A 25,329-nucleotide genomic window follows, 5' to 3' on the forward strand; every position below is an offset into this window, starting at 1 on the left:
TCTGCTTTTTCCGGTGGTCGGTGACCAGCGCAAAGGTGCACTACCGCCACCTGCTGGACGCTCTGAGCTCTGATAACCTAAAGAAAAAACGAATGTTGCATTTTCTACATGTAATCAACTGAATATAATACTATAATTATTATATAGCTATGCTAAAAATATTCTACATACATAAGTAATACACAGTTCTAACAAAACAGTTGACCTTATTTTATTTAATCTTCATTAAACCAGACGAGTCGACTGAGACTCATTTGTTACGCTCTCGCCAAGAGGCAGCAGTAGCAGACTCATAGTTAGCTTTACACCAAGGACGTTTGTATTTTGGACAGAGAACACAAGTGGTCTCAGAGAAGCTTCTGGAAGCTTTAGAATAGAATAGACTTTATTGATCCCACGGTGGGGGAATTAGTTATAGCAGCATCAACACTTAAGAGAATAATTTGAAGAAAAATGTTAGCAAAGCTACGTGTATTTATACACACAGGCAGTAGTCTAGAATTGTGACCTTCGACCACTAAAAACCACAAATAAAAAAGGACAAAACTTTGGTTCCAACACTGCAGCATAGTGCAAGAGACACGCACATACAATGTAAATCTGGTATTGAATGAGTATTGAACACATACTGAATATTGCATTGGTGGTATTGTGTACCAGGATAATGTCAGTACCAGTTAAACTGAGGAGTTATACACTCTTACTGCAGAGGGGATGAATGACCTATGGTAGTGTTGTTTTACATCTGGGATGTCTCAGTCTGCCTCTGAAGGAGCTGTCCATGGTCTCCACAGTGGAATGCAGTGGGTGGGAGGATTTTTTTTAAGATGGTGGTCATCTTCCCCAGCATCCTCCTTTCACACGTCTCCTTAACTGAATCCAGTGGGCAGCTCAGAACCGAGCTAGTCTTGTTATCCAACGTGTTCAGTCTCTTCCTGTCTTGATCAGAGCTGCCTGCACCCCAACAGACCACAGCAGAGTGGACAACAGAGCCAACCACAGAGTGATAAAAGAATTTTAGCAGCTGGGAATTAACTCCAAAGGACCTCAGCCTCCTCAGGAGGTAAAGGTGGCTTTGGCCCTTCTTATACAGAGCATCTGTGTTGTTGGACCAGTTCAGTTTGCTGTTGAGGCGAATAAGCAGGTACTTAAAGGTATCCACCTTCTCAATGTCTGCTCCCTGGATGTTTACCGGTGAGTGAGGAGGAGTGTTTCTCACATAAAAGCTCTTAATAACCAAGCTCCATCATACATCAGTGATCTGATTGTTCCATATGTTCCTAACAGAGCACTTCGCTCTCAGACTGCAGGTTTACTGGTGGTTCCCAGAATATCTGAAAATAGGAATATTTTCCTATTGACTTAAATCTTAAAAACGTACATATTTTATCATCTTGGTTAGGATTGAAGCTTAGGATGGAATCTGTGAAAAACAGACTTGACTAGACAAGGCAGCTTTATTTATATAGCACATTTGCCAGACAAAGACAACTCAGTATGTTTTACAGCAATAAAGGACAAAACAAAAATGAATAGAATTAGATATAAAACACTGAAGACTAAAACTAGAAAACACACACAGTCCTGTAGGCTGCACAAGTAGATGAATTTAGGACAGAAAAGTTAAATTTTACAGGTTTCCAGCTAATAAAATAAACTAAAGGCAGTACCAGTTCTAGTGGCTAAACCACCCACATAGTGGGAGACAGTGACAGAATTAAAGTAAACTATCTGCCTCACATATCCATCATTTTCACTGCTCATCAGTACCGGAGGCTGTGGGTCTTCGGCGGGTTACAGTTGAGCTGAAATGAGTTATAACCTTTGTTATCCTCCTAGCTTATAAAAACCACCACACAGCATAGTCTTGACTCGGCTTCTTTATTTTTTTCCCCCACACTTCCTCATGCCCTCTTTTTTTCTTCCCCTCCAACACAGCACATAGGAACCAAAACTACGGCAAGGGGGTATATATAAGAATAACTTTGAGAGAATATAAAACAAATAATCAGATCAATTCTGTATTATTATACGCAAAATAATTCCTTACTAAATGACACTAATTCCTCATTCTGATTGGATGAAACTGAAATTATTGTCATCCATATTAAAGATTACACTAGCTAGCTATTTCAAACTCATCTGGAAGTTTTGTGCTAAACATCATTAGCGGGGGCAGTTCCTAGGGAGTGGCAGACCGGGGTGGTGGTCCCCATCTTTAAGAAGGGTGACCTGAGGGTGTGTTCCAACTATAGGGGGATCACACTCCTCAGCCTCCCTGGAAAGGTCTACTCCAAGGTACTGGAGAGGAGGGTCCGATCGATAGTTGAATCTCAGATAGAGGAGGAGCAATGTGGTTTTCGTCCTGGCCGTGGAACTGTGGACCAGCTCTATACCCTTGCAAGGGTGATGGAGGGGGCATGGGAGTTTGCCCAACCAATCCACATGTGCTTTGTGGATTTGGAGAAGGCTTATGACCGTGTCCCCAGGGGCACCCTGTGGGGGACGCTCCAGGAGTATGGGGTGGGTGGCTTTCTGTTAAGGGCCATTCAGTCCCTTTACCAGAGGAGCGTGAGTTTGGTCCGCATAGCCGGTAGTAAGTCGGACCTGTTCCCAGTAAGGGTTGGACTCCGCCAGGGCTGCCCTTTGTCACCGGTTCTGTTCATCACATTTATGGACAGAATTTCTAGACGCAGCCGTGGTGTGGAGTGTGTCGAGTTTGGTGGCAGGAGAATCTCGTCTCTGCTTTTTGCGGATGATGTGGTCCTCCTAGCTTCATCCAGCTCTGACCTTCAGCTCTTGCTGGGTAGGTTCGCGGCCGAATGTGAAGCGGCTGGGATGAGGATCAGCACCTCCAAATCTGAGACCATGGTTCTCGACCGGAAAAGGGTGGCTTGCCACCTCCGGGTCGGGGGAGAGGTCCTACCTCAAGTGGAGGAGTTTAAGTATCTCGGGGTCTTGTTCACGAGTGAGGGTAGGAGGGATCGGGAGATCGACAGGCGGATTGGTTCGGCGTCTGCAGTGATGCGGACGCTGAGCCGATCTGTCGTGGGGAAGAGGGAGCTGAGCCAGAAAGCCAGGCTCTCGATTTACCGGTCGATCTACGTCCCAATCCTCACCTATGGTCATGAGCTTTGGGTAATGACCGAAAGAACGAGATCGCGGATACAAGCGGCCGAAATGAGTTTCCTCCGTAGGGTGGCCGGGCTCAGCCTTAGAGATAGGGTGAGGAGCTCGGACATTCGGGAAGGACTCGGAGTAGAACCGCTGCTCCTCCGGATCGAAAGGAGCCAGTTGAGGTGGTTTGGGCATCTGGTCAGGATGCCTCCTGGACGCCTCCCTGGGGAGGTGTTTCGGGCATGTCCTGCCGGCAGAAGGCCCCCGGGTCGACCCAGGACACGTTGGAGAAGTTACATCTCCAATCTGGTCCGGGAATACCTTGGGGTCCTGCCGGAGGAGCTGGTGGACAAGGCCGGGGAGAGGACGGCCTGGAGCTCCCTAGTTGGGATGCTGCCCCCGCGACCCGGACCCGGATAAGCGGAGGAAGACGAGACGACGAGAGACGAGACGATCATTAGCATAAAGATGTTTATTTTATTTTTTGTTCATCTACACCAAGATGTGTTAAATAATCTAAAGTAGTCATATGTAAATGCCTAGGTTTTATTTTGTTAACTTAAATCATGGAGATACAGCTCTGGGTAACGGCTGGAGACGGGGTTCTAGCCCTCCAGCTAGTGTGGATGTGCTCAGTTACCTGGATGTAAACAATAATATGCAATGGGTCTATATTTTATTGTTTTTGGTGAAAACTGAAGCAAAGGATGGAATCTGTGTATATAAGAAAAGAGACTTATAAAATATTATATAATTTTAGACACACCTTTTGCTAAAAACATTTTTATGCTAAGGATCCCAAACATTGCGTTTATTAAGAGAAGTTGTGCTTTTAGAGGCACTTTTAAGTCAACTAAATGTTATATTAAACCACATTTTGTTGCTGGAAGCCAAGTAAGAAGTCACTCTGACTGTAACCTCAACCCTGACCCTAACCCTACCACCATAACACTTAACTCATTAACTGCCAATGACGACTTTAAACCATCACGTGAGAGTCCACTAAAGTCGTCATTTGCATATTTTCTTACTGTGTGGGCGTTGAAACGAGTCCCCCAATGTGAGAACAAACATCCCAGCTCTAAAGCCGATCTTCATCTGCGTACGACACACATCTTGTGATCAGGAAGCAGAAAATCCATGTGTAAGCAGATTGTTTTGGGCCGTTGCTGTAAAAAAAGTGAGGCTCGAACCGGAAAAGCTTCTGCCGATCACAACTCAACAATGGATTATGAAAAAACGTATAATGTGTGAATCGCACAGATTCTTCCTAATTTTAGAGGTGAGACTACTCTTTGTTTTGTTAGTTTTGGTGTTGGCATCATGCTAGCGCGCAATGTTCAGTGACTCTTAAAAATACAGTGAAAACGCTGGCAGCGAAGGGCTTTTCTGACCAGGAAACGGCTGGCAGTGAATGAGTTAAAAGCAGTGTAAAAACACAGAAGTCTAAAATACTTGACACAACTGAACATGGGTCAGTCGGGAGCATAAACACCCAACCCCCACCCCCGCAGCAGAGATTAGACGAAGTACATGTTTGAAAAGTGCAAAGGCTTTTGACCCTAATAGCCATACATTGGTCAAGTCTTACTTGAACACAAACATACTGCTTGCTTGCAATCATTTAGGTTTGTACTGCCCACTATTGCCAGGGAACGTACACACTGTCACTTTTAATTTTTCCACAAAGCTCATTAACAGAAGGTTTCTATCCTGTGTGGACACTCATGTGCTTGAATAAAAATGTCTTTTGTCCATATCTTTCTCCACAGAATTCACAAGCAAATGGTTTATGTCCTGTGTGGACTCTCATGTGAGTGTTTAAATGCGACTTTTGGGTAAATCTTTTTTCACAGAGCTCACAGATAAAAGGTTTCTGTCCTGTGTGGACTCCCATGTGAGTGTTTAAATGCGACTTTTGGATAAATCTTTTTTCACAGAGCTCACAGAAAAAAGGTTTCTGTCCTGTGTGGACTCTCATGTGACTGTTTAAATTTGACTTATTTTTAAATCTTTTTCTACAGAGCTCACAGATAAAAGGTTTCTGTCCAGTGTGGACTCTCATGTGACAGTTTAAGTTTGACTTACGGGTAAATCCATTTCCACAGAGCTCACAGGCAAAAGGTTTTTGTCCTGTGTGGATTCTGTGGTGTCTGTTAAAACTTGATTTTCTCCTAAATATTTTTCCACAGTCACAACTAAATGATTTTTGTTCTTTCTGGACTTCCCTGTTTGAATCTACAGGTTGCTTAAATCTAACTGATTTCTTATTAACCAAAAAGCTGGAAGACCTGGTTACTGAATGACTGGTTACTCTCATGTGTTTCTGGAGAGACTGCTTATCATGAAATCGATCACCGCACTCAAGACAGCTAGAAGATATGTTGACTGTCTTAACATCTGACTCAGAAAACCTTTTCTCATTCCAGTCATGGTCTTCGTATCCAGTTTCAGACCCAGAGTCTGACATCCCAGAGTCTAGATTCATATCATCATCTCCACTAACTTCAGTCTCTGAAGAATCAGATGTTTGTTCATGAGGGTTCAGATCTGGGTTCCTGCTAGTTCCTGATACTCCACAAATTTCCGCTGTCATCTGGTCAGATGAGCTGCTGGTTGGAACATCTCGGTCTTCTATTTGCTGCTGATGAAGCTGTGAAAACAGACGTTTCTCTTCATCATCCTCACTCTTTATAGAAACAACACTGAATTGAAACCAGGCAGAATCAGTCTCCTCCTTCAAATGGAGATGCTCTACCTTAAGACTGGTCCAGAGTTCCTCCTTTTCCTCCTTTATGTGGAGATGTTCTGGGCCCTGCTGTTCCACATCAGCACTCTGTTCTTCAGGATCTTCTTTAACCTGCACCGTCTGTTGAACACCTGTAGGAAACAGAAACACATAACGTGAAATACCGACTGCTGTAACTTTAAATTCACACACATGACAGTTGTGTTATTGCAGAGGTCTCCAACATGTTGGTCGCGAGCTACCGGTAGCTCTTGAAAGTCGCTGGCCTGGAAGCAGCCAGTGAGCTGCCCAGCCTGACTTGTACTTAACAAGGGACGGATTTCTAATTTGATGGCAAGCCTTCCCCGGTTCTCGTAATATCTCATGTAAAATTTGCATTTTGTGGAAGTAAAATAAAATCTGATTATTACACAAATCTTTCAGCAAACGTATTCTACTGTAAATACAGTCAGGTCTATAAATACTGGGACATCGACACAATATTCAACATTTTTGGCTCTATACACAACCACAATGGATATCAAATGAAAGGAACAAGATGTGCTTTAACTGCAAACTGTCGGCTTTTATTTGTGGGTATTTACATCCAAATCAGGTGAAGGGTGAAGGAATTACAACAGTTTGCAAATGTGCATCCCACGTCTCACCTTTATGTTAATATTGTTTTATTACACGCACTCCACTTTGAACTGCACCAATCCAGCAACTGCTGCATTTTAATAACTAGTATTAAAGGTGAATACACCAATAATTTTTGTTTTAAACTCTCAGTGACACGCTTTGTGACACACAGCTGGCATTTGAATGAGAATAGTTTAATGGGTACATTTTTACAATTGGCTGGACTGTGAATTTAGAAATATTTGCTGATATCTGAAACTGATAGATGAACATATGTTCAGATTTGATATGGGATGGATGAAGGGTTGGATGAATGAAATAACGGATGGATTGTTGGATGGATGTTAGATGGTTTATTGGATGGATGGATGGATGGATAGATAGAAGCATGTATGGATTTATATGTAGATGGATGGATTCCTTAGGCCAAGCTGATCAATTTGATGTCTCACATGCGTGGGTGTGTAATTCCATCTAGCCAGAAGATGATTGACCTCTCTCAACCAATAAGGGAGATGGGAGGGAGCGGGGCACTTTCCCACCTTCTGACGGTCAATCAAATTGAACTTATTTCTAGTTTTAAGTACAAACAGTTCAAAAACAGGAGTCTGTTAATGGCTCAATATTCTGCTTTTTATATTCATTCCTATGAGACTTGGTTAAAGTGATTTGTAGTTCCTTGTGTTGCCATGGTAACAGATGACAGAAGTCTGCATTAATAAAGCTATGTACAATAACACATGACTCATTTAAACTTTGAGTAACATTTTTATATTAAAGTATGCTGATACAGTTGTGTCTAAAATATTGTTAAATGTTGTTGCTAAGCACGTTGCCATGGTAACGCAGAGCACAATATCAAGTTGATACAAGACTCCTGGGACCAAGCAGGTTGAGTTGATGTACCATACGTGTGGGTGCACATTTCCTTTTAGGCAGAAGACGATTGAAAACTCAGCCAATGAGAGAGCAATGAAGGAGGAGGGGGCAGTTCCTGCCTTCTGACTAGTGTTAAAATGTCAGCTATGCTGCTAGTTTTAAGTGTATAGAGTTTTAAGTGTATAGAGCTGCTTGGTTGGTTGGTTGGATGGATGGATGGATGGTTGTTTGGTGTGTTGGTTGGATGGATGGATGGATGGTTGTTTGGTGTGTTGGTTGGATGGATGGATGGATTCCTTAGGCCTAGCCGATCGATTTGATGTCTCACATGTGTGGGTGTGTAATGCCATTTAGCCAGAAGATGATTGACCTCTCTCAACCAATCAGGGGGCTGGGTGGGAGCGGGGCACTTTCCCACCTTCTGACGGTCAATCAAATTGAACTTGTTTCTACACACAGAAAAAAACAACACAATAACACAGTATGTGCAAGCGCTTCACCTTAAATTCTCTTTAATTCTCTTGTATGATATTTAATGTGTGTGTATGTGTGTGTGTGTGTGTGTGTGTGGCGAGGGGTGGGGGTCATTTTGCCTTGGCCCCCAAAATGTCTTGAAACGGCCCTGGGTGTGTGACTGAGTTTTGAAGGTGATCTGAATTGTATCAAATGTATAAATATGACATGGTTGTAACTTATTGTTTTATACAGGTAGAAACACATAGTGGAGATAAATCTACCTACATTTTACTTTTCAACGCTTTGTTTTGTTTTCTTGTTTTTATTGAACTATTTTCCTGTCCTGTGTCTCTCTTCTTCCTGCATCTCCTCTAAAGTCTCCAGAAAATCTGCTGCCTGGATTCTTACTTTTTCACCTCATCAGTTACTTTTGAGCAGATCAAAGGGATCTCCTGACCGCAAAGCGGAGTGCGCGATTTGATGCTGCGTCAGTGAGGTGAAATCTCCGCAGTGCAGGTGATGAGCTCCGCAGTAGCAGAGCGCTTCAGGCACAAATAAGACAGAAAATAGAGAACATGTGCGGACATGCACGACCGTGTGTTGTAGTTTTTTGGTTGCGCCACTTTGAGAATGGACCGTGCGCTGGACGCAGCAGCCTGGAGCGCTACGCAACAACGATCAGTGCTGTGCAGCTGTCTGTGCTCTCTGCTCAAAAGAGTCCATAAATGAAGTAATATAGGTAGAAAACTTTCTTCCGGCTCCCCTGGATGTGTAGGATTTACAGCTCCGCCATAATTCGATCCCTGCTCCTGGATGAAGAGTCGGACATTTTTATCAATAAAAGAACCCGCAGTCCGGATGTCCCGGACAGAGTGAAAAGTGGACACGGTCCATCTCCTTTCCCTTTTGTATCGTTTTCTCTCTGTAAACATGCTGTTAACTTGCTTTGCACATCTTCTAATTGAAATCTGTCTTTATCATATATATATTATTTTTTCATAAGCTTGCGTTTGGTGCCCCTTCCCCGGCGTGGTGCCCTACGCGCTATGCGTGGTGTGCGTGCGCAGAGCGCCGGTGCTGCTCCTGTTAATGAGAGAAGCCTTTAAATCTGTCCTTCAGAAGTGAAATTGGACCTGTCAAACTTCTCATCACCATTCGAAAAGTACTGCACCGATTTGAAAAATTCAAAAAGCGTGAGTAGCAGAAGTCTTTGATGATCATCTGTGCCGATTTTTATTTTTCCCATCACGAATTGTCTAGAAGCTATGACGAGAAACTTTTAGCTGTCTGAAGGCGATCTGAGGAGAAAATCTCTGTTCCTTTAACATGGGCTTCAATGAGACAGAATCAGGGTCTCTCCTCCTTCTGAGGCTTGTAGCGAAAGAACGGTAACACTTACAGAGAAAATGAAACCCATTCTGAAAAGCTGACAAAAATTCCTACTTTCTGAGTTATAATTTGTTTTGGTAATCCAAACGGTGTGGGGGTAGTAAAGAGTTGTTCACAGAAGATGTGAAGTTCAAAACTTACAGTGCGGAATTCTCAAGTTAGAGTGGGCAGAGACATTTTTTTAATTGAATTTTCTCAAACAAATGAACCGTACGACCACAATTTTTGGAGCACAGTCATGACTTATAGCTCAAAACGAAGCTATATTCGTTAGCTGTAAGCCAGCGTGTGTCCCATTTCAGTCGGACCTACGGTTCTCTCGGGACAACGCCGGAAATGGAGCAAGGGAGGGTCACTGCTCCTATTTTTCCCCATTATAACTTTTGTGAATTTTTCTGAAAATTTCAAGTCGTACCTCAACTTCTACCTGAGATTTTAGAAAAACCGTAAAAGATATCAAAAAGCCTCTTTAATATGTTAAACAGGAAAGTCTTGGGAGTTTGTTAAACTTTGAATGAAGTCTCTGAGTTAAAAGGAACCCAATAGAGTTTGAGGTCAAAAAAGTGAGAGGAATTTGCTGAAAATTGACCAATCCCATTCATTTCAATGGGAAATTTTTCGCAGAAAAAGCTTCATAACTCGAAAAATTTGAAAGATATCAACGCCAAAAGTAATAGCTGGAAAAAGCTTAACGAGCTGAACGTTTTGATATAAAATTGTTGAAATAGCTCAAAATTTGAAGGAGAAGAAGAGGTTCAAAAAGTGTACGGAAGCAGAATAAGGAAGAAGAATAAAGAAAAAAAGGGAAAACAATAGTTTGAATGCTTACCATTATTCAAACAATAAAATATTGTGGACGACTGTAAAGTCCTATCTGCGTAAATATGTCATTAAAGCAAATTAAAAGCCCTTCGCTTATTTACACAATTAACAGGCTTCCAAAGTCTGGACATCTCCGGTGATTTAGTTTCAACAAATTTCCCTCAACAGTTTCAGCTGATTGTCCCGTTTAGGAATAAAACACGATTCTTAAATCAGGGGTGGACCTTTAAAGCGCCCGAGCGCCAATGGCGCTAAATTTTCTCGTCGGGCGGTAAATACTTGACGACTTACCGCCCGGGTGGCGCCCAAGCCTTGTTTGTCAATTACACACCGGCTTTCACCTACATCATGGCCCCGCCCTGTAGGAAGCCGCCGTTTTCGTTTCGCGCGTGTAAAACCTGCGCGCCTCTAGCCACGTACTGCACGATTCTAGTTATAGTTACGTGAACTATAAGTTCACTATTAAAGACGAAGTGGAACCACGCTAGAAACACACGAGCACGCAGGAAGATGGCGTCACCACAGGGATGGGATTTCTTGATGAAATCTCCGGCAAAACGCTTTAAAACTGGTGAGGAGAAGCGAGACAGTTCGAAACGGTATGAAGCAGAGAAGAGTGTGCGTAGGTGGAATGATTCATGGCGGTTTAAAGAAGGTGGGAGGCGCAGAGAATGGCCGTGTTCGAGTTGAGCAGCGCCTCGCCTGGAAAGCAGACGAGAGCAGACGGAAGCAGCAGGGGGAGTGGCTGAAAGCTGGCGTTTAAGTCGGACAGATTTCCCTACGTGTGTAGCTCACGGGTGACGATGGCTGAAGATATCGCGTTAGCGTTTACACTTGTTCAATTTTCAATTTTAATTCTGGTGCCTTTTAGCAGCTGAAACACATCCTCACGTGCTTGTGGATATCATATATTCTATATGAAGACATTAATAATAATAAGTAAAGGTCATCAGCTGTAGCTTCAGTGTGCTCATAGGAAACGTGCCAAAAGAAAACAAAACACATTTCTCTTTATGGCTTATATAGTTGTCATCATCAACGTTACATGATTTACAGAATACATGTGACCAACTAACATTTCATGTTCTACCACCGGATGTTTGGATCAAAATATGAACCAATCAGATCTTAGATCAGGTGAGAGCCAGGCGTTTCCCGTCATCCTCTAGGTTTTGCAGCCGAGGGAGAGAAACTGCAGCGCCTTGTTCCAAAATCTGCGGCCGCCTTGATCTCACAAGGTTATTGTTGCCTACGTATGCATGACGTCAGAGCAAGTCGGCGTCAAGTCGGACACAAATCTAACCAGCATGCACTGCTCGCCGATAGCCGCTGGTCTAATCTGCACAGAACTGGCTTATCTCGAACACAGCCAATGGCTCGAGTACAGCAAAGCGGCGTTGGTGATGTACTGCGTTGTATGCCGGAAGTATGTAAAGACAAAATTGAGTTTTGTTGAGGGAACAAACAAATTCAAACTTGAATACGTTATTATGTTTGTGAATGTGTACAAAATAAAGGTTTATTACATTTAAAACGGTTCAGTTGTTATTTTGACTCGTTTTGGCAGCTGACCAGCGGGGCCGGTAGATTCTTGGCGGGGCCGGTAAATATTCAGAGTTACCAGCCCGGCTGGCCGGTTGGTTTTGAAGTTAATGTCCACCCCAGAGAGTTATCAAAAATATTAGCTTCATCTAAACCTTCAACTTGCATTTTGGATCCAATCCCAACCAAATTATTTAAAGATGCATTTCCTTTGGTTACTGCCCCCATTCTAGATATAATCAATCTATCCTTAGTAAATGGATATGTACCACAAGATTTTAAGGTTGCTGTAATCAAACCTTTACTTAAGAAGCCTTCTCTGGATCCAGATGACCCAATGAATTATAGACCAATATCTAACCTTCCATTTTTATCCAAAGTCCTGGAGAAAATAGTGGCCATCCAAGTATGTCAGCATTTAAACACTAATGATCTGTTTGAGGAATTTCAGTCTGGTTTTAGAGAATATCACAGCACTGAAACTGCATTAGTGAGAGTTACAAATGATATTCTCATGGCCTCAGATAAGAATCTTGTGTCTGTTCTAGTCTTGTTAGATCTCAGTGCTGCCTTTGACACAGTAGATCACAATGTTCTTTTAGAAAGACTTGAACATGTTGTAGGGATCAAAGGAACAGTGTTAGGCTGGTTTAAATCCTACCTGTCTGACAGAATTCATTTTGTAAATGTACATGACAAATCGTCTTCATACTCCAGGGTTACTTGCGGAGTACCACAGGGTTCAGTGCTTGGACCAATTCTTTTTACTATATATATGCTCCCAATTGGTAAAATCATTCCACCTCAGCTCTCTTTTCATCACATTGTGAGGAGAAACCTGCTGACATGTCAAAAAAGGTTTTTTATTTCAGGTTTTTATTTAGTTTCAACTGAGTTGTCTTTTACCATTTGTTTGATCATTTTAGTAAACAAAGATAAAATTCAATCACTGCCTCCTCGTCTTGAAGTCCTGCTGTGTTAAAATTAAAGTTAGTTCAATAGCTCAAAAGCTCTGGAGCTTCTCTCCTCTGTGAAGAAAGAACCAGAGAGGTTTGGACCGAGCTGCTGCAGCAGACTAAAACACAACACGGACATTTTTTAATGATAACCCCTCATGGGAGAGGTACTGTAATGTCCCACCATGCAGTGATAATATATTCATTCATCCACCAGTACCTGTGTCCATGCTGTCCAGGTCCAGGTGGTGAAGAACACACGATGAATCAGTCCCTGCTGATGGATGATCCTGAAGTGGTAGCAGGTTTTCATTGCAATTTCTGCAGCAGCAGCAGTTAGTCGCTTTAGCTGATCAACTCTCCCAGAGACTGAAGTGAAGACATTTTTACTGCAGAGCCTCAAATATTCTCCTCACACACCAGAACAACAACAAGCTAGCTCTGCTAGCAGCTTCCGGTTTCTGCTTCTTCTGGTGGTCGGTGACCAGCGTAAAGGTGCACTACCGCCACCTGCTGGAGCAGAATAAAACACACCTGTGTGCACAGAATGGGACTAATAAAACACATAACATGTAATATCTTCCTCAAACAATTACTTAAAGTAAAGACAAGTTAGTTTTACACTTTATTTTTATTTAATCTTATATATATATATATATATATAAGATTAAATAATACTACCCCAGGGCAGCTGTGGCTACATCGTAGCTCATCACCATCAGTGTGTGAATGTGTGTGTGAATGGATGAATGATACACTGTAGTGTAAAGCGCTTTGGAGTCCTTACTTGGAGAGGCGCTATACCAGTGCGGGTCATTAATCATTTATCATTTAGTACCTGTGCGTGGAAATGTTAATCAATATAAGCAAACTTCAGACCATACGTAGGAGCAGCATCTAGTTGTAGAACGAGGGAAACCTCAACACCGAAGGTCTCAGTCATCCACACACACACACACATATATATATATATATATATATATATATATATATATATATATATATATATATATATATATATATATATATATATATATATATGTATATACAGTGTTGGGAGTAACGCCGTTTAAGTATAACGGCGTTTCTAACGGCGTTCTTTTATAGGTAACGGAATAATCTAATTAATTACTTTTCCCGCCGTTACAACGCCGTTACCGTTACTGGGGACGGAAGGTTGTGCGTTACTATGTGCTTGTCGAACGTTGAGCAACAGCGTGAGGCTTTCTGACCGCCACACTTCAGCTGCAGCCAGGGAGAGAGAGGTGTCGGTAACGCACTTACAAACACGATGATGATTGGCCGGGTGGGCGGAGACCCTCAGTGTTCTCGCTGTCACCGCATGCTGTAGACACAACGGGAATAACTCCGTTTAAAATAACCGCGTTAATAAAAAATATTTCTTTCAGTAACGAGCAAACTAATTAATTAATCAGTGATCTACGGCTTAAAACAGGAGCTGAAATGGACGATGCTAGAGTTTACAGCGATCACTTTCTAACAGGTAAGAGATTACTGTGTTTTATTAAACATTTTCTTAGAAACAGCCATAGAAACGACAGGTTAGCAGTTTTATACTGTTAACACGTGTCCTCACTGCAAATAGCTTTCAGAGTGCTAATGTTGTTAGCAGTTAGCTTAGTGCTGTAATGGAGCATTTATACTTTATTGAAATCAAACAAACCTACTGCAACAGGATGAGTGTCACTGTATCCCAATTGATCATGTGCCCTGGGTACTTGGCCAAGGGGATATCCCTTTGCCTGACTGGTTAGCGTGCATGACTCTCACCCGGGAGTCTGGGAGTCGAATCCCGCCCGGGCCCTCGTTCCTCCACCTTGCCACACTACCAGAAATTTGGATTTAATAAGACATACAAAGTTAGTTACAAGTAGTTCCCATACTGATCATTAGCATTAGCGATAGCAATATTATCATGAGCTAATGAATTAAAATAGCACACCTCACTACCGAACTAAAACATAATTCACTGTAGGCTTCCAGGCTTGTAAAAGGCTTTTCTTTGGTTTGCAGTGTAATATAAGACATGCAGCAAGAGCTTGTTTAGCTGACCGCTTCAGCCCTTTCCAAGAGTTGATGTTTTAGCAGTTAGCTTAAGTGTTGTAACGTGGCGTTTATACATTTTAAAATCAACCCATCCAACCAGAAATTTGGATTTAAAAAGAATAAAAGGTTAGTTACGAGTAGATCCTGGCACATATTGTTCATTAGCGTTAGCAATAGCATTATTATCATGAGTAAATGAAAAAATGCAACGACTCACTACCAATCCAAGCAAAAACAAGACTATCGTCATTTATAGCTTCTCCGGATCACTAAAAGTTTAAGCAACCTTAAATAAAATGTCTGTAGGCTTCCAGGCTTTCGTTTGGTTTGCAGTACTATGAGGAAGGCAGCAGGTAGTTTGTTGCTGATCGCTTCAGCGCTGGGTGAATCCTCCAGTGTATGGAAAGTCTGACTTTTAAAACTATCGTCGTCGTCGTCTTCCTCCGCTTATCCGGGTCCGGGTCGCGGGGGCAGCATCCCAACTAGGGAGCTCCAGGCCGTCCTCTCCCCGGCCTTGTCCACCAGCTCCTCCGGCAGGACCCCAAGGCGTTCCCGGACCAGATTGGAGATGTAACTTCTCCAACGTGTCCTGGGTCGACCCGGGGGCCTTCTGCCGGCAGGACATGCCCGAAACACCTCCCCGGGGAGGCGTCCAGGAGGCATCCTGACCAGATGCCCAAACCACCTCAACTGGCTCCTTTCGATCCGGAGGAGCAGCGGTTCTACTCCGAGTCCCTCCCGAATGTCCGAGCTCCTCACCCTATCTCTAAGGCTGAGCCCGGCCACCCTACGGAGGAAACTCATTTCGGCCGCTTGTATCCGCGATCTCGTTCTTTCGGTCATTACCCAAAGCTCATGACCATAGGTGAGGATTGGGACGTAGATCGACCGGTAAATCGAGAGCCTGGCTTTCTGGCTCAGCTCCCTCTTCCCCACGACAGATCGGCTCAGCGTCCGCATCACTGCAGACGCCGAACCAATCCGCCTGTCGATCTCCCGATCCCTCCTACCCTCACTCGTGAACAAGACCCCGAGATACTTAAACTCCTCCACTTGAGGTACGACCTCTCCCCCGACCCGGAGGTGGCAAGCCACCCTTTTCCGGTCGAGAACCATGGTCTCAGATTTGGAGGTGCTGATCCTCATCCCAGCCGCTTCACATTCGGCCGCGAACCTACCCAGCAAGAGCTGAAGGTCAGAGCTGGATGAAGCTAGGAGGACCACATCATCCGCAAAAAGCAGAGACGAGATTCTCCTGCCACCAAACTCGACACACTCCACACCACGGCTGCGTCTAGAAATTCTGTCCATAAAAGTGATGAACAGAACCGGTGACAAAGGGCAGCCCTGGCGGAGTCCAACCCTCACTGGGAACAGGTCCGACTTACTACCGGCTATGCGGACCAAACTCACGCTCCTCTGGTAAAGGGACTGAATGGCCCTCAACAGAAAGCCACCCACCCCATACTCCTGGAGCGTCCCCCACAGGGTGCCCCTGGGGACACGGTCATAAGCCTTCTCCAAATCCACAAAGCACATGTGGATTGGTTGGGCAAACTCCCATGCCCCCTCCATCACCCTTGCAAGGGTATAGAGCTGGTCCACAGTTCCACGGCCAGGACGAAAACCACATTGCTCCTCCTCTATCTGAGATTCAACTATCGATCGGACCCTCCTCTCCAGTACCTTGGCGTAGACCTTTCCAGGGAGGCTGAGGAGTGTGATCCCCCTATAGTTGGAACACACCCTCAGGTCACCCTTCTTAAAGATGGGGACCACCACCCCGGTCTGCCACTCCCTAGGAACTGCCCCCGATGACCACGCAATGTTGTAGAGACGTGTCAACCATGACAGCCCTACAACATCCATAGCCTTGAGATACCCAGGACGAACCTCATCCGCCCCCGGGGCTCCGCCGCTGTGTAGTTGTTTGACTACCTCAGCAACTTCTGCCCCCGAGATCGGACAGTCCATCCCCAGGCCTCCCAGCTCTGGTTCCTCCTCGGAATGTGCATTGGTGGGATTGAGGAGCTCCTCAAAGTATTCCTTCCACCGTCCGACTATAGCCTCAGTTGACGTCAGCAGCTCCCCCTCCCCACTGTAAACAGTGTGAGCGAGTTGCTGCCTTCCTCTCCTGAGGCGCCGGACGGTTTGCCAGAACCTCTTTGGAGCCGATCGATAGTCTTTCTCCATGGCCTCACCAAACTCCTCCCACGCCCGAGATTTTGCCTCGGCAACTGCCACTGCTGCACCCCGCTTGGCTATCCGGTACCTGTCTGCTGCCTCCGGAGACCTACAGACCAGCCACGCCCTGTAGGCCTCCTTCTTCAGCCTGACGGCTCCCCGAACCTCTGGTGTCCACCAGCGGGTACGGGGGTTGCCACCACGACTGGCACCGGCCACCTTACGACCACAGCTAGCAACAGCCGCCTCGACAATCGCAGAGTGGAACAAGGCCCACTCGGACTCAATGTCCCCCACTGCTCTCGGGACGTGGTCAAAGCTCTGCCGGAGGTGGGAGTTGAAGACCGTCTTGACAGGTTCTTCTGCCAGGCGTTCCCAGCAGACCCTCACTATGCGTTTGGGTCTGCCAGGTCTACGCGGCATGTTCCCTTGCCATCTGATCCAACTCACCACCAGGTGGTGATCAGTTGACAGCTCCGCCCCTCTCTTCACTCGGGTGTCCAAAACATACGGCCGCAGGTCAGATGATACGACTACAAAATCTATCATCGACCTGTGACCTAGGCTGCCCTGGTACCAAGTGTACCGGTGGGCATCCTTATGTTCGAACATGGTGTTCGTTATGGCCAAACTGCGGCTTGCACAGAAGTCCAATAACAAAACACCGCTCGAGTTCTGATCAGGTGGGCCGTTCCTCCCAATCACACCCCTCCAGGTCAAGCTGTCATTGCCCACGTGAGCATTGAAGTCCCCCAGCAGGACAATGGAGTCCCCTGATGGAGCACTATCTAGCACTCGTCCCAGGGACTCCAAAAAGGGTGGGTACTCTGAACTGATATTTGGCCCATAAGCACAAACAACAGTCAGGACCCGTTCCCCGACCCGAAGGCGCAAGGAAGCTACCCTCTTGTCCCCCGGGGTAAACCCCAACACACAGGCAGAGAGTCTCGGGGCTAACAAAAAGCCAACCCCAGCCCTCCGCCTCTCACCCGGAGCAACTCCAGCAAAGTAGAGTGTCCAACCCCTCTCCAGGTCTCGGGTTCCAGAGCCAATGCAATGTGTCGAGGTGAGTCCGACTATATCTAGCCGGTACCGCTCAACCTCTGCCACAAGCTCCGGCTCCTTCCCCGCCAGCGAGGTGACGTTCCATGTCCCAAAAACTAGTTTTCTTGTCCGGGGATTGGACCGCCAAGGCTCCCGCCTTGGTCTGCCACCCGATTCACATTGCACCGGACCCTTCATGTTCCTCCTGCGGGTGGTGGGTCCACAGTTGGACGAGCCCATGTATCCGGTTCGGGCTGGGCCCGGCCGGGCCCCATGGGCGAAAGCCCGGCCACCAGGCGCTCGCTCACGGGCCCCAACCCCAGGCCTGGCTCCAGGGTGGGACCCCGGTAACCCTCCGGGCCGGGTACTCCGACTCTTCGTTTTCACCGCCATGAAAGATCCTTCGAACCGTTCTTTGTCTCACCCTTCACCTAAGACCAATTTGTCATGGGAGACCCTACCAGGGGCACTAAGTGCCCCAGACAACATAGCTCCTAGGATCATTAGGGCACTCAAACTCCTCCACCACGATAAGGTGACGGTTTTAAAACTATATGGGTCATAACCTAAAAGAGGTATTTTTTCACGATCGTGTTTGTGCCAACTCATTTAAAGCCTTAGTGAAATCACCTTCATCCATCGCACTGTGATGTATCTCTATGTTTTGTTGAAGAGCACAACACTTCCTGTCCCCCATTTGAGTTTCACACAGCTGCAGACATCACGAGTCACGTGAGTGAAAACCCAGCAATGTTGAATTTTTCAACAACAAAACTATTGATAACAATAAACAACTACTCGGTGCTGTTAAATAGCAAAAAGAAACTTAAACAGAACATACAAATGGGGAAAAAAATAAGACAACAACTTCCTGGTAGCACTGGGCTCAGCCATCTTTTAAGTTGGGATGTCAGTGTCCTCTGAAAGCTACAAGCTTGCACCTCGGAATTCCAAGTTCATTGAGTCATTTCCAGCTAACTTGTCTTGGAAACACTAGTTCCAATGACAACTGGAATCCATCACTAGTTCGAACTGAAACTTAGGATGGAATCTGTGAAAAAACGACACTTGACTAGAAAAGACAGCTTTATTTATATAGCACTGTTCCCAAACAAAGGCAACTCAGTATGCTTTACAGCGAGATGAACAAAACAAATACAAAAATGAACAATAGAATTAGATATAAAACACTGAAGACTAAAACTAGAAAACTAACAGAATATCAATGAAACATTGAGTAGAGAACTAAATGATAGGAATTCCTAAGTACGTGAAAACGTTGATTAAGCTAAAGGTTTTAGGCGACCAAAAACTAAAGCAGTAAAAACTGATACAAAAAACTACAAAATACAATCAAAATTTTAATGTTTTACATAGATAAAAGGGCTAAACTTGGAATTGGGGAGTGAGGGAGTGAAACAGGGTGAACAACATATATTAGACAGACACAAAAGTGAGGAAACTACACAAGGGTAGGGAGGGCTGAGTTCAGGAAGCACTCCATGAACTGAAGCTAAGGATGGAATCTGTGTATATGTAAAAAAAAAAAAAAAAAAAAAAAAAAGAGACATAAAATATTATATAATTTTAAATACATCTTTTGCTAAAAGACATTTTTGCTCTAAGGATCCCAAACATTGCTTTTACTAAAAGAAGAGAAGTTGTGCTTTTAGGTCCAGATTTAAGTCAACTAAATGTTATATTAAACCCCACTATGTTGCTGGAAGCCTAATAAGAAATCACTCTTGTCTGTATCCCCCTTAACCCTACTCACTACTACCACCGTAACACTTAAAAGCAGTGTAAAAACACAGAAGTCTAAAATTCAGCCGGGAGCACAAAATAAAATCAAACCTGCAGCTTTGACAGTCATGTGATCGTGTTATCTAAAATCACAATTTCCATCGGAAAACATTTCAGCCCTAGTGGATGCTAATGTGACTGTTAAAATTTTTGTCCACAGAGCTCACAAGTGGACCGTCCTCTGCCTCTGTCCTGAGTGGACACTCATGTGAACAATTAAAGTTACATTGTGTAGTTTTTACCATTAATCTCTGGAGTTATCCATCGAAATGTTGTTGAAAATTAATTAAATGATGGCCAGCTGTTGAAAAATATTGGTGGCTTCGTAACACATAACCATAAAAACCGCATCCAAAATACACAGGAGCGGGTCTAAGTCTCTGGGCGATGCCCTATTTCCTTCTACGGGAGCCCATGAGGACAAAATGTTCTTTACTGATTTGTAACAAATGGTTACAAAACTTTTGCCATTCATAAACATTGTTGTATTACACATTTACCTCATTGCCAGTGATGAAAGGGAGTCTGATCTACTTGTCATTTTGCTGGAGGTTGAACATGTTTGAAAAGTGCGCTTCCAGGGATTTTTGACCATAATGGCCAAATGTTGGTAAAGTCTTAAGCCTAATTTATACTTTTGTCTGCATCGGGACAGACGCATGCACTTTTGAGGGCTCTCCAGCAGACTCACAAGGACGGACGGAGTCAAGCTCTCTTTTCTAAACATCCGTCCAACGAGAAGGAGAAGGTAAGTTTGTGAATGGTCAGAATGCCTCTGTCACCCTCAAAAGCATAGAGAGCTGAAGATATATAGCGCAGACACGAAGCAGCTTGAAGAATCAGACATGAAAATGAGTCAAGGGTGAAAAAGGTGAGGTTTATGTTTATTTATTTGGCAGACGCGTTTATCCAAAGCGACTTACAATTTATAACCTATAGGGCATGTTGTGATCTGTGGGGGAAACCGGAGTACCCGGAGGAAACCCACGCATGCATGGGGAGAACACGCAACTCCACGCAGAAAGGTCGCAGCCGAGTTTCGAACCTGCAACCTTCGTTCTGCAAGGCAACAGTGCTAACCACTGCGCCACCATGCAGTGAGGTGAGGTTTGAGCTGCGTCCTTATCTCCTCACATTGCGCTGCCAGTCTCTCACTCTCTCTGCTGTCCAAGCGTGACTAATCAAGCTCAAATTATTAATCAACCCAAGTCCGATCCAACCCGTCAGGCTTACTCAGTTCGGGCTAGAATCGTACTAGCGGGAAAGAGCTGTCTGGAGGTCTACGCAGGAGATCTCAGCGTTTTCTCTACATAGGCTCACGCGTGGCGCTGCACCACACCTGAAATTCTAGCGCCACGTCTATGAAATCACCCCCCCATCCCCCCACCTCTTCCCATCGGAAAAGCGCGGGGGTCAAATGTTCCACGCGCTATTACCCCTCTTCCCCACTCTCACAGCAATGAAATGGGCCACAAATGTAAACAACCTTCTCCCGCTCTCACAAACAACACATGGCAGGGTCCCGAGCGGTCCGAGCCCCCCCCCCCAATCACATATACATTACCATCACCCCACCCCTCAACTTCACAGCTGGAAAAATTTCTAGGGGAGACACTGGAATTCCAGACGTCTGATTCCGATGGATATATTTATTTATTGTACTGTTGGTGTTGTCAGGGACGTCTTAAAAATTATCTTGAATGTTTCCCCCAGTGGATAATACTGAAACTGGTTAAACTGTAAATCCGGCCTTGCTGGATCTGCATGGATAATGTTGGTGAACCATTTTGAATTCAAAAGGGTGAATTTCACTGAATGCTGTGGGACTTTCATGTCTGAAAATACCTCGCGGAAAAACTCTAAAAATATGAATGTTTTATTCACCCATTACTGAAGAAGTGAAAAGATATGCAGCAAGCGTTTTTTTAGTGGATGGAAAAGATGGGAAATGTTGGTGTAGAAGTGGTGAGTGCTAGCCTGGCAAGCTAAATAAAGGACTTAAATACATCTATCTGCTCCTGAATCTAATAAAACCCAAGTCCAAACAGTCCAAAATTGATCTAAAAGCCATTTCAAAGGAGCTGTCCCCATCTTGTTCCACTCTTTTGCATCATCCCGCCCACTAGACAAATAGAGGGCTCTGATTGGTCCACAAAGCCGATAAAGCTCTGTGATTGGTCTACAAAGCAGACAGTGCTCTATAAGAGTGAAATCCCTATAAAGAGCTGTGCTATTGGCCAGCCAGAATGCTGCTAGAGGTTGCAGAGGTTCCAATGGAGCGTTCCTAAACCAAACTTTGCAAAGAAAGAATTTGGTCTAGTTCACTAGGCTAGGCGGGCGCATGAAGAGGTGGAGGAGAATGATAGACAAATTTGACTGTGTTAAAAAGTCTCTGACATACAAAAAACACAACAGCAAATGCACCATCTTGGACCAGATGCATGACAGGATACCCAAGAACAGTGCTACGCTCTCTGTTGTCCTGGCAGGGAATTGCTTTGCAACACTCCTGAGAAGACAGAGAAGTCCGGAGGCAAAACGTCTTTGTCCGTGCATGCGTGTCTCTCCCTCGTGGAGATGACAGAGAAGCATAGATTAGGCTTTACCCAAATACAAAAGTACAGCCTGCTTGCAGTGATTTAGGTATGTACTGCACCCTTTTGCCAGGGAAAGTACATACTGTCATACTGTCACTTTCGTCTAAATCTTTATCCACAGAGCTCACAACCAAAAGGTTTCTATCCCGTGTGGACACTCATGTGCTTGAGCAAATTTCTCTTTTGTCCATATCTTTTTCCACAGAACTCACAAGCAAATGGTTTCTGTCCTGTGTGAACTCTCATGTGAATGTGTAAAGTTGATTTTTGGGTAAATCTTAGTCCACAGAGCTCACAGGAAAAAGTTTTCTCTCCTGTGTGGACTCTCATGTGATCGTTTAAAGTGGACTTAAGGGTAAATCGATTTCCACAGAGCTCGCAAGCAAACTGTTTCTGTCCTGTGTGGACTGTCATGTGACCATCTAATGATGACTTATAGCTAAATCTTTGTCCACAAAATTCACAGACAAATGGCTTCTGACCTGTGTGAACTCTCATGTGATTGCGGAAATTTGAACTTCGACTAAATCGTTGTCCACAGACCTCACAAAGAAATGGTTTCTCTCCTGTATGGACTCTCATGTGATTGTTAAAACTTGCCTTTTGGCTGAATCTCTGTCCACAAAGCTCACACGCATAGGGTTTCTGTCCTGTATGAACTCTCTTGTGAACATTTAAATTTGTCTTTTGATTAAAGCTTTGTCCACAGAGCTCACAGACATAAGGTTTCTCCCCTGTGTGGACTCTGACGTGACATCTCAAGTTTGGCTTATGTCTAAATCTTTGTCCACACCATTCACAAGCAAAACCTTTCTGTTCTGTGTGGACTCTCAACTGATTTATAACATTTTTATTTTGGTTAAATCCTTGTTCACATAACTCAAAAGTAAAATGTTTTTGTGCTGTATGGACCCTCATGTGAATGTTTAAATGTGACTTTTGACTACATTTTTGTCCACAGACCTCACAAACAAAAGATTTGTCTCCCGTGTGGACAACCATGTGATTTTTTAAATTTGTCTTTAGGCAAAATCTTTGTCCACAGAGTTCACATGCAAAAGGTTTCTGTCCTGTGCTGGCTCTCATGTGAACATTTAGATTTGTCTTTTGACTAAATCTTTTTCCACAGAGCTCACAGACAAAAGGTTTCTCTCCTGTGTGGACACTCATATGTCTTCTTAAATGTGCTTTTGTAGTAAATCTTTTTCCACAGTCATCACAACTAATTGATTTTGATTCTGTATGACTTTCCTTGCACAAGTCTATATGTTGCATTAATCTAACACATTTCTTATTAGCCAAACAGCCTGAAGACCTTACTGCTGAATGACTTGTCACTCTCACATGTTTCTGGAAAGACCACTTCTGAAGAAATTCTTTACCACACTCAGGGCAACTAAAGGTTTTGCCAACAGTCTTAACATCTGACCTGCTCTCTTTCCAGTGATTGTCTCCATTTCCACTTTCAGACCCAGAGTCTGACAGTTCAGAGTCTAAATTCACATCATCATCATCATCATCATCCTCTTTATCATCTCCACTAACTTCGGTCTCTGAAGAATCAGACATACGTTCAGGAAGGTTCAGATCTGGATTCATGCTAGTTTCTGGTCCTCCACCAGTTTCTGATGTCATCTGGTCACCTGAGCTGCTGGTTGGAACATCTCTGCCTACCATTTGTTGCTGATGAAGCTGTGAGACCAGAGGTTTTTCTTCATCCTTCTCATTTTTTATAGAAACTGCAGTGAATGGAAACCTGACAGCATCAGTCTCCTCTTTCAAATGGAGATGCCCTCCCTTCAGACTGATCCAAAATTTCTTCTGTTCCTCCTTTATGTGAAGATGATCTGGGTCCTGCTGGTCCACACAAACACTCTGTTTTTCAGGTGCTTCTTCCTTAACCAGCATCAGCAGTTGACCATCTGTTGGAAACACAGAATCCAATGAAGTTATTTACTGACAGGTGTAATTCCACACTCACACATAGGAGTTTCATTATTCGTTTAGGTTAGTGAATCAGTACTGGCTCAGATAACTGGAATAGACTTTGAATTGAATGAATACGTCATGTGAGGTGAATACAAAAATTAAAGAGATTGAAGGCTTACTAGAAAAAACATCTGATTTTCTAAAATATTGACAAACTTTGATTAAAAGTAGGCTGCTAGCTTATGGCTAAAATGATAATTGTGATTATTTTGACTAAAATTGAGACCTAAATTATTTGTAACAAATAGTACTGTGTTGAAAAAAATAAATTCTCCGATTCTGAATCGATTCTCATATTAATTCATGAAGATCGATTCATATGTCCAAGGATCGATTTAACCATTTAACAGTGTCTGGCTCTTGTACAGCTAAAATATAAAAGAAGTTCAGAGGCTTGGGTGATGATTAGAGCTGTAGCGAAGCGTTGATGATGTCGACGGCTCGATTCTATAAATTCGTCGACGTCAGATCCGGTAGTAGACGCACCACGCCCACTTGTTGCATCCCCAGGAGTTTGTAAATAGAGGAGGAATCTGCCTGTTTTTCCTCTAGTTCGCCTTCTTCTCCACCTTCACTAACATCTCTACCAAATACCGAAGACCCGGAACAATGTCCATCCGCTACTAGATTCCTTTCCTGTTTTGCCCGCCTTCATCTCCCCGCAACGGACAACAACTTCTGGGGTCAAATGCGCTGCTTCGTCTCTACCACAGATGTAGAAAATCACCGGTAGAGTTTCTCCCCTCATAAAGGAGCTTCTTTCAGACATTAGGAGAGCTATTTTTGTGGTAGCAGTCTCTCCTCCGTGCTGGTCTGTTTGCTGCTGGGTGTTTTTGGTTTCTTTAAACTTGTTAACTTGAACTTAACGTTGGTAAAGCTACTGTTAGCATATTCGCTAACAGCTTCTTGCGTTTGGATAAGCCGTTACGTTTTGGTTTAGAGTTTAGAGTTATTTGTGGTGTAGATCTCCCTTTTATTACATTTAGAGTGTCGTGGGTTTTCGGTTTAGTCTAAAATATCACCTTGAGTTTGGTTTAACCACCCAGTTTGAATTTAGAGATCCTTATTGTTGGATAAATTATGGATATATTATTTATTATTTTAAACGAAAGCT

The 25,329-nt window shown here is 44.0% G+C and overlaps 1 protein-coding gene and 1 pseudogene across 1 annotated transcript; both read right to left on the reverse strand.

The window, feature by feature from the left end:
• Positions 1-4,473: 4,473 nt before the first annotated feature.
• LOC139066170 (zinc finger protein OZF-like) lies at positions 4,474-13,074 on the reverse strand. The gene is made up of 3 exons (XM_070548332.1): positions 12,752-13,074; positions 5,876-5,997; positions 4,474-5,770 (listed from the first exon to the last, which is right to left on the reverse strand). The coding sequence occupies exons 1-3, from the start codon at positions 12,759-12,761 to the stop codon at positions 4,826-4,828; spliced, it is 1,077 nt and encodes a 358-aa protein (XP_070404433.1). The 5' UTR covers positions 12,762-13,074; the 3' UTR covers positions 4,474-4,825.
• Positions 13,075-22,337: 9,263 nt separating this feature from the next.
• LOC107372905 (zinc finger protein 235-like) overlaps positions 22,338-25,329 on the reverse strand; it is a 28,348-nt pseudogene continuing 25,356 nt past the window's right edge.

The sequence above is a fragment of the Nothobranchius furzeri genome, chromosome 2 (assembly GCF_043380555.1).
Source record: "Nothobranchius furzeri strain GRZ-AD chromosome 2, NfurGRZ-RIMD1, whole genome shotgun sequence".
Lineage (NCBI taxonomy): Eukaryota > Metazoa > Chordata > Actinopteri > Cyprinodontiformes > Nothobranchiidae > Nothobranchius > Nothobranchius furzeri.

Excerpts from the sequence above, each read along its gene's own strand:
- LOC139066170 (XM_070548332.1), bottom strand. Across the intron at positions 5,771-5,875 it reads AACTCTGGACCAGTCTTAAG|CTTCATCAGCAGCAAATAGA; the intron begins GTAGAGCATCTC and ends CTGTTTTCACAG.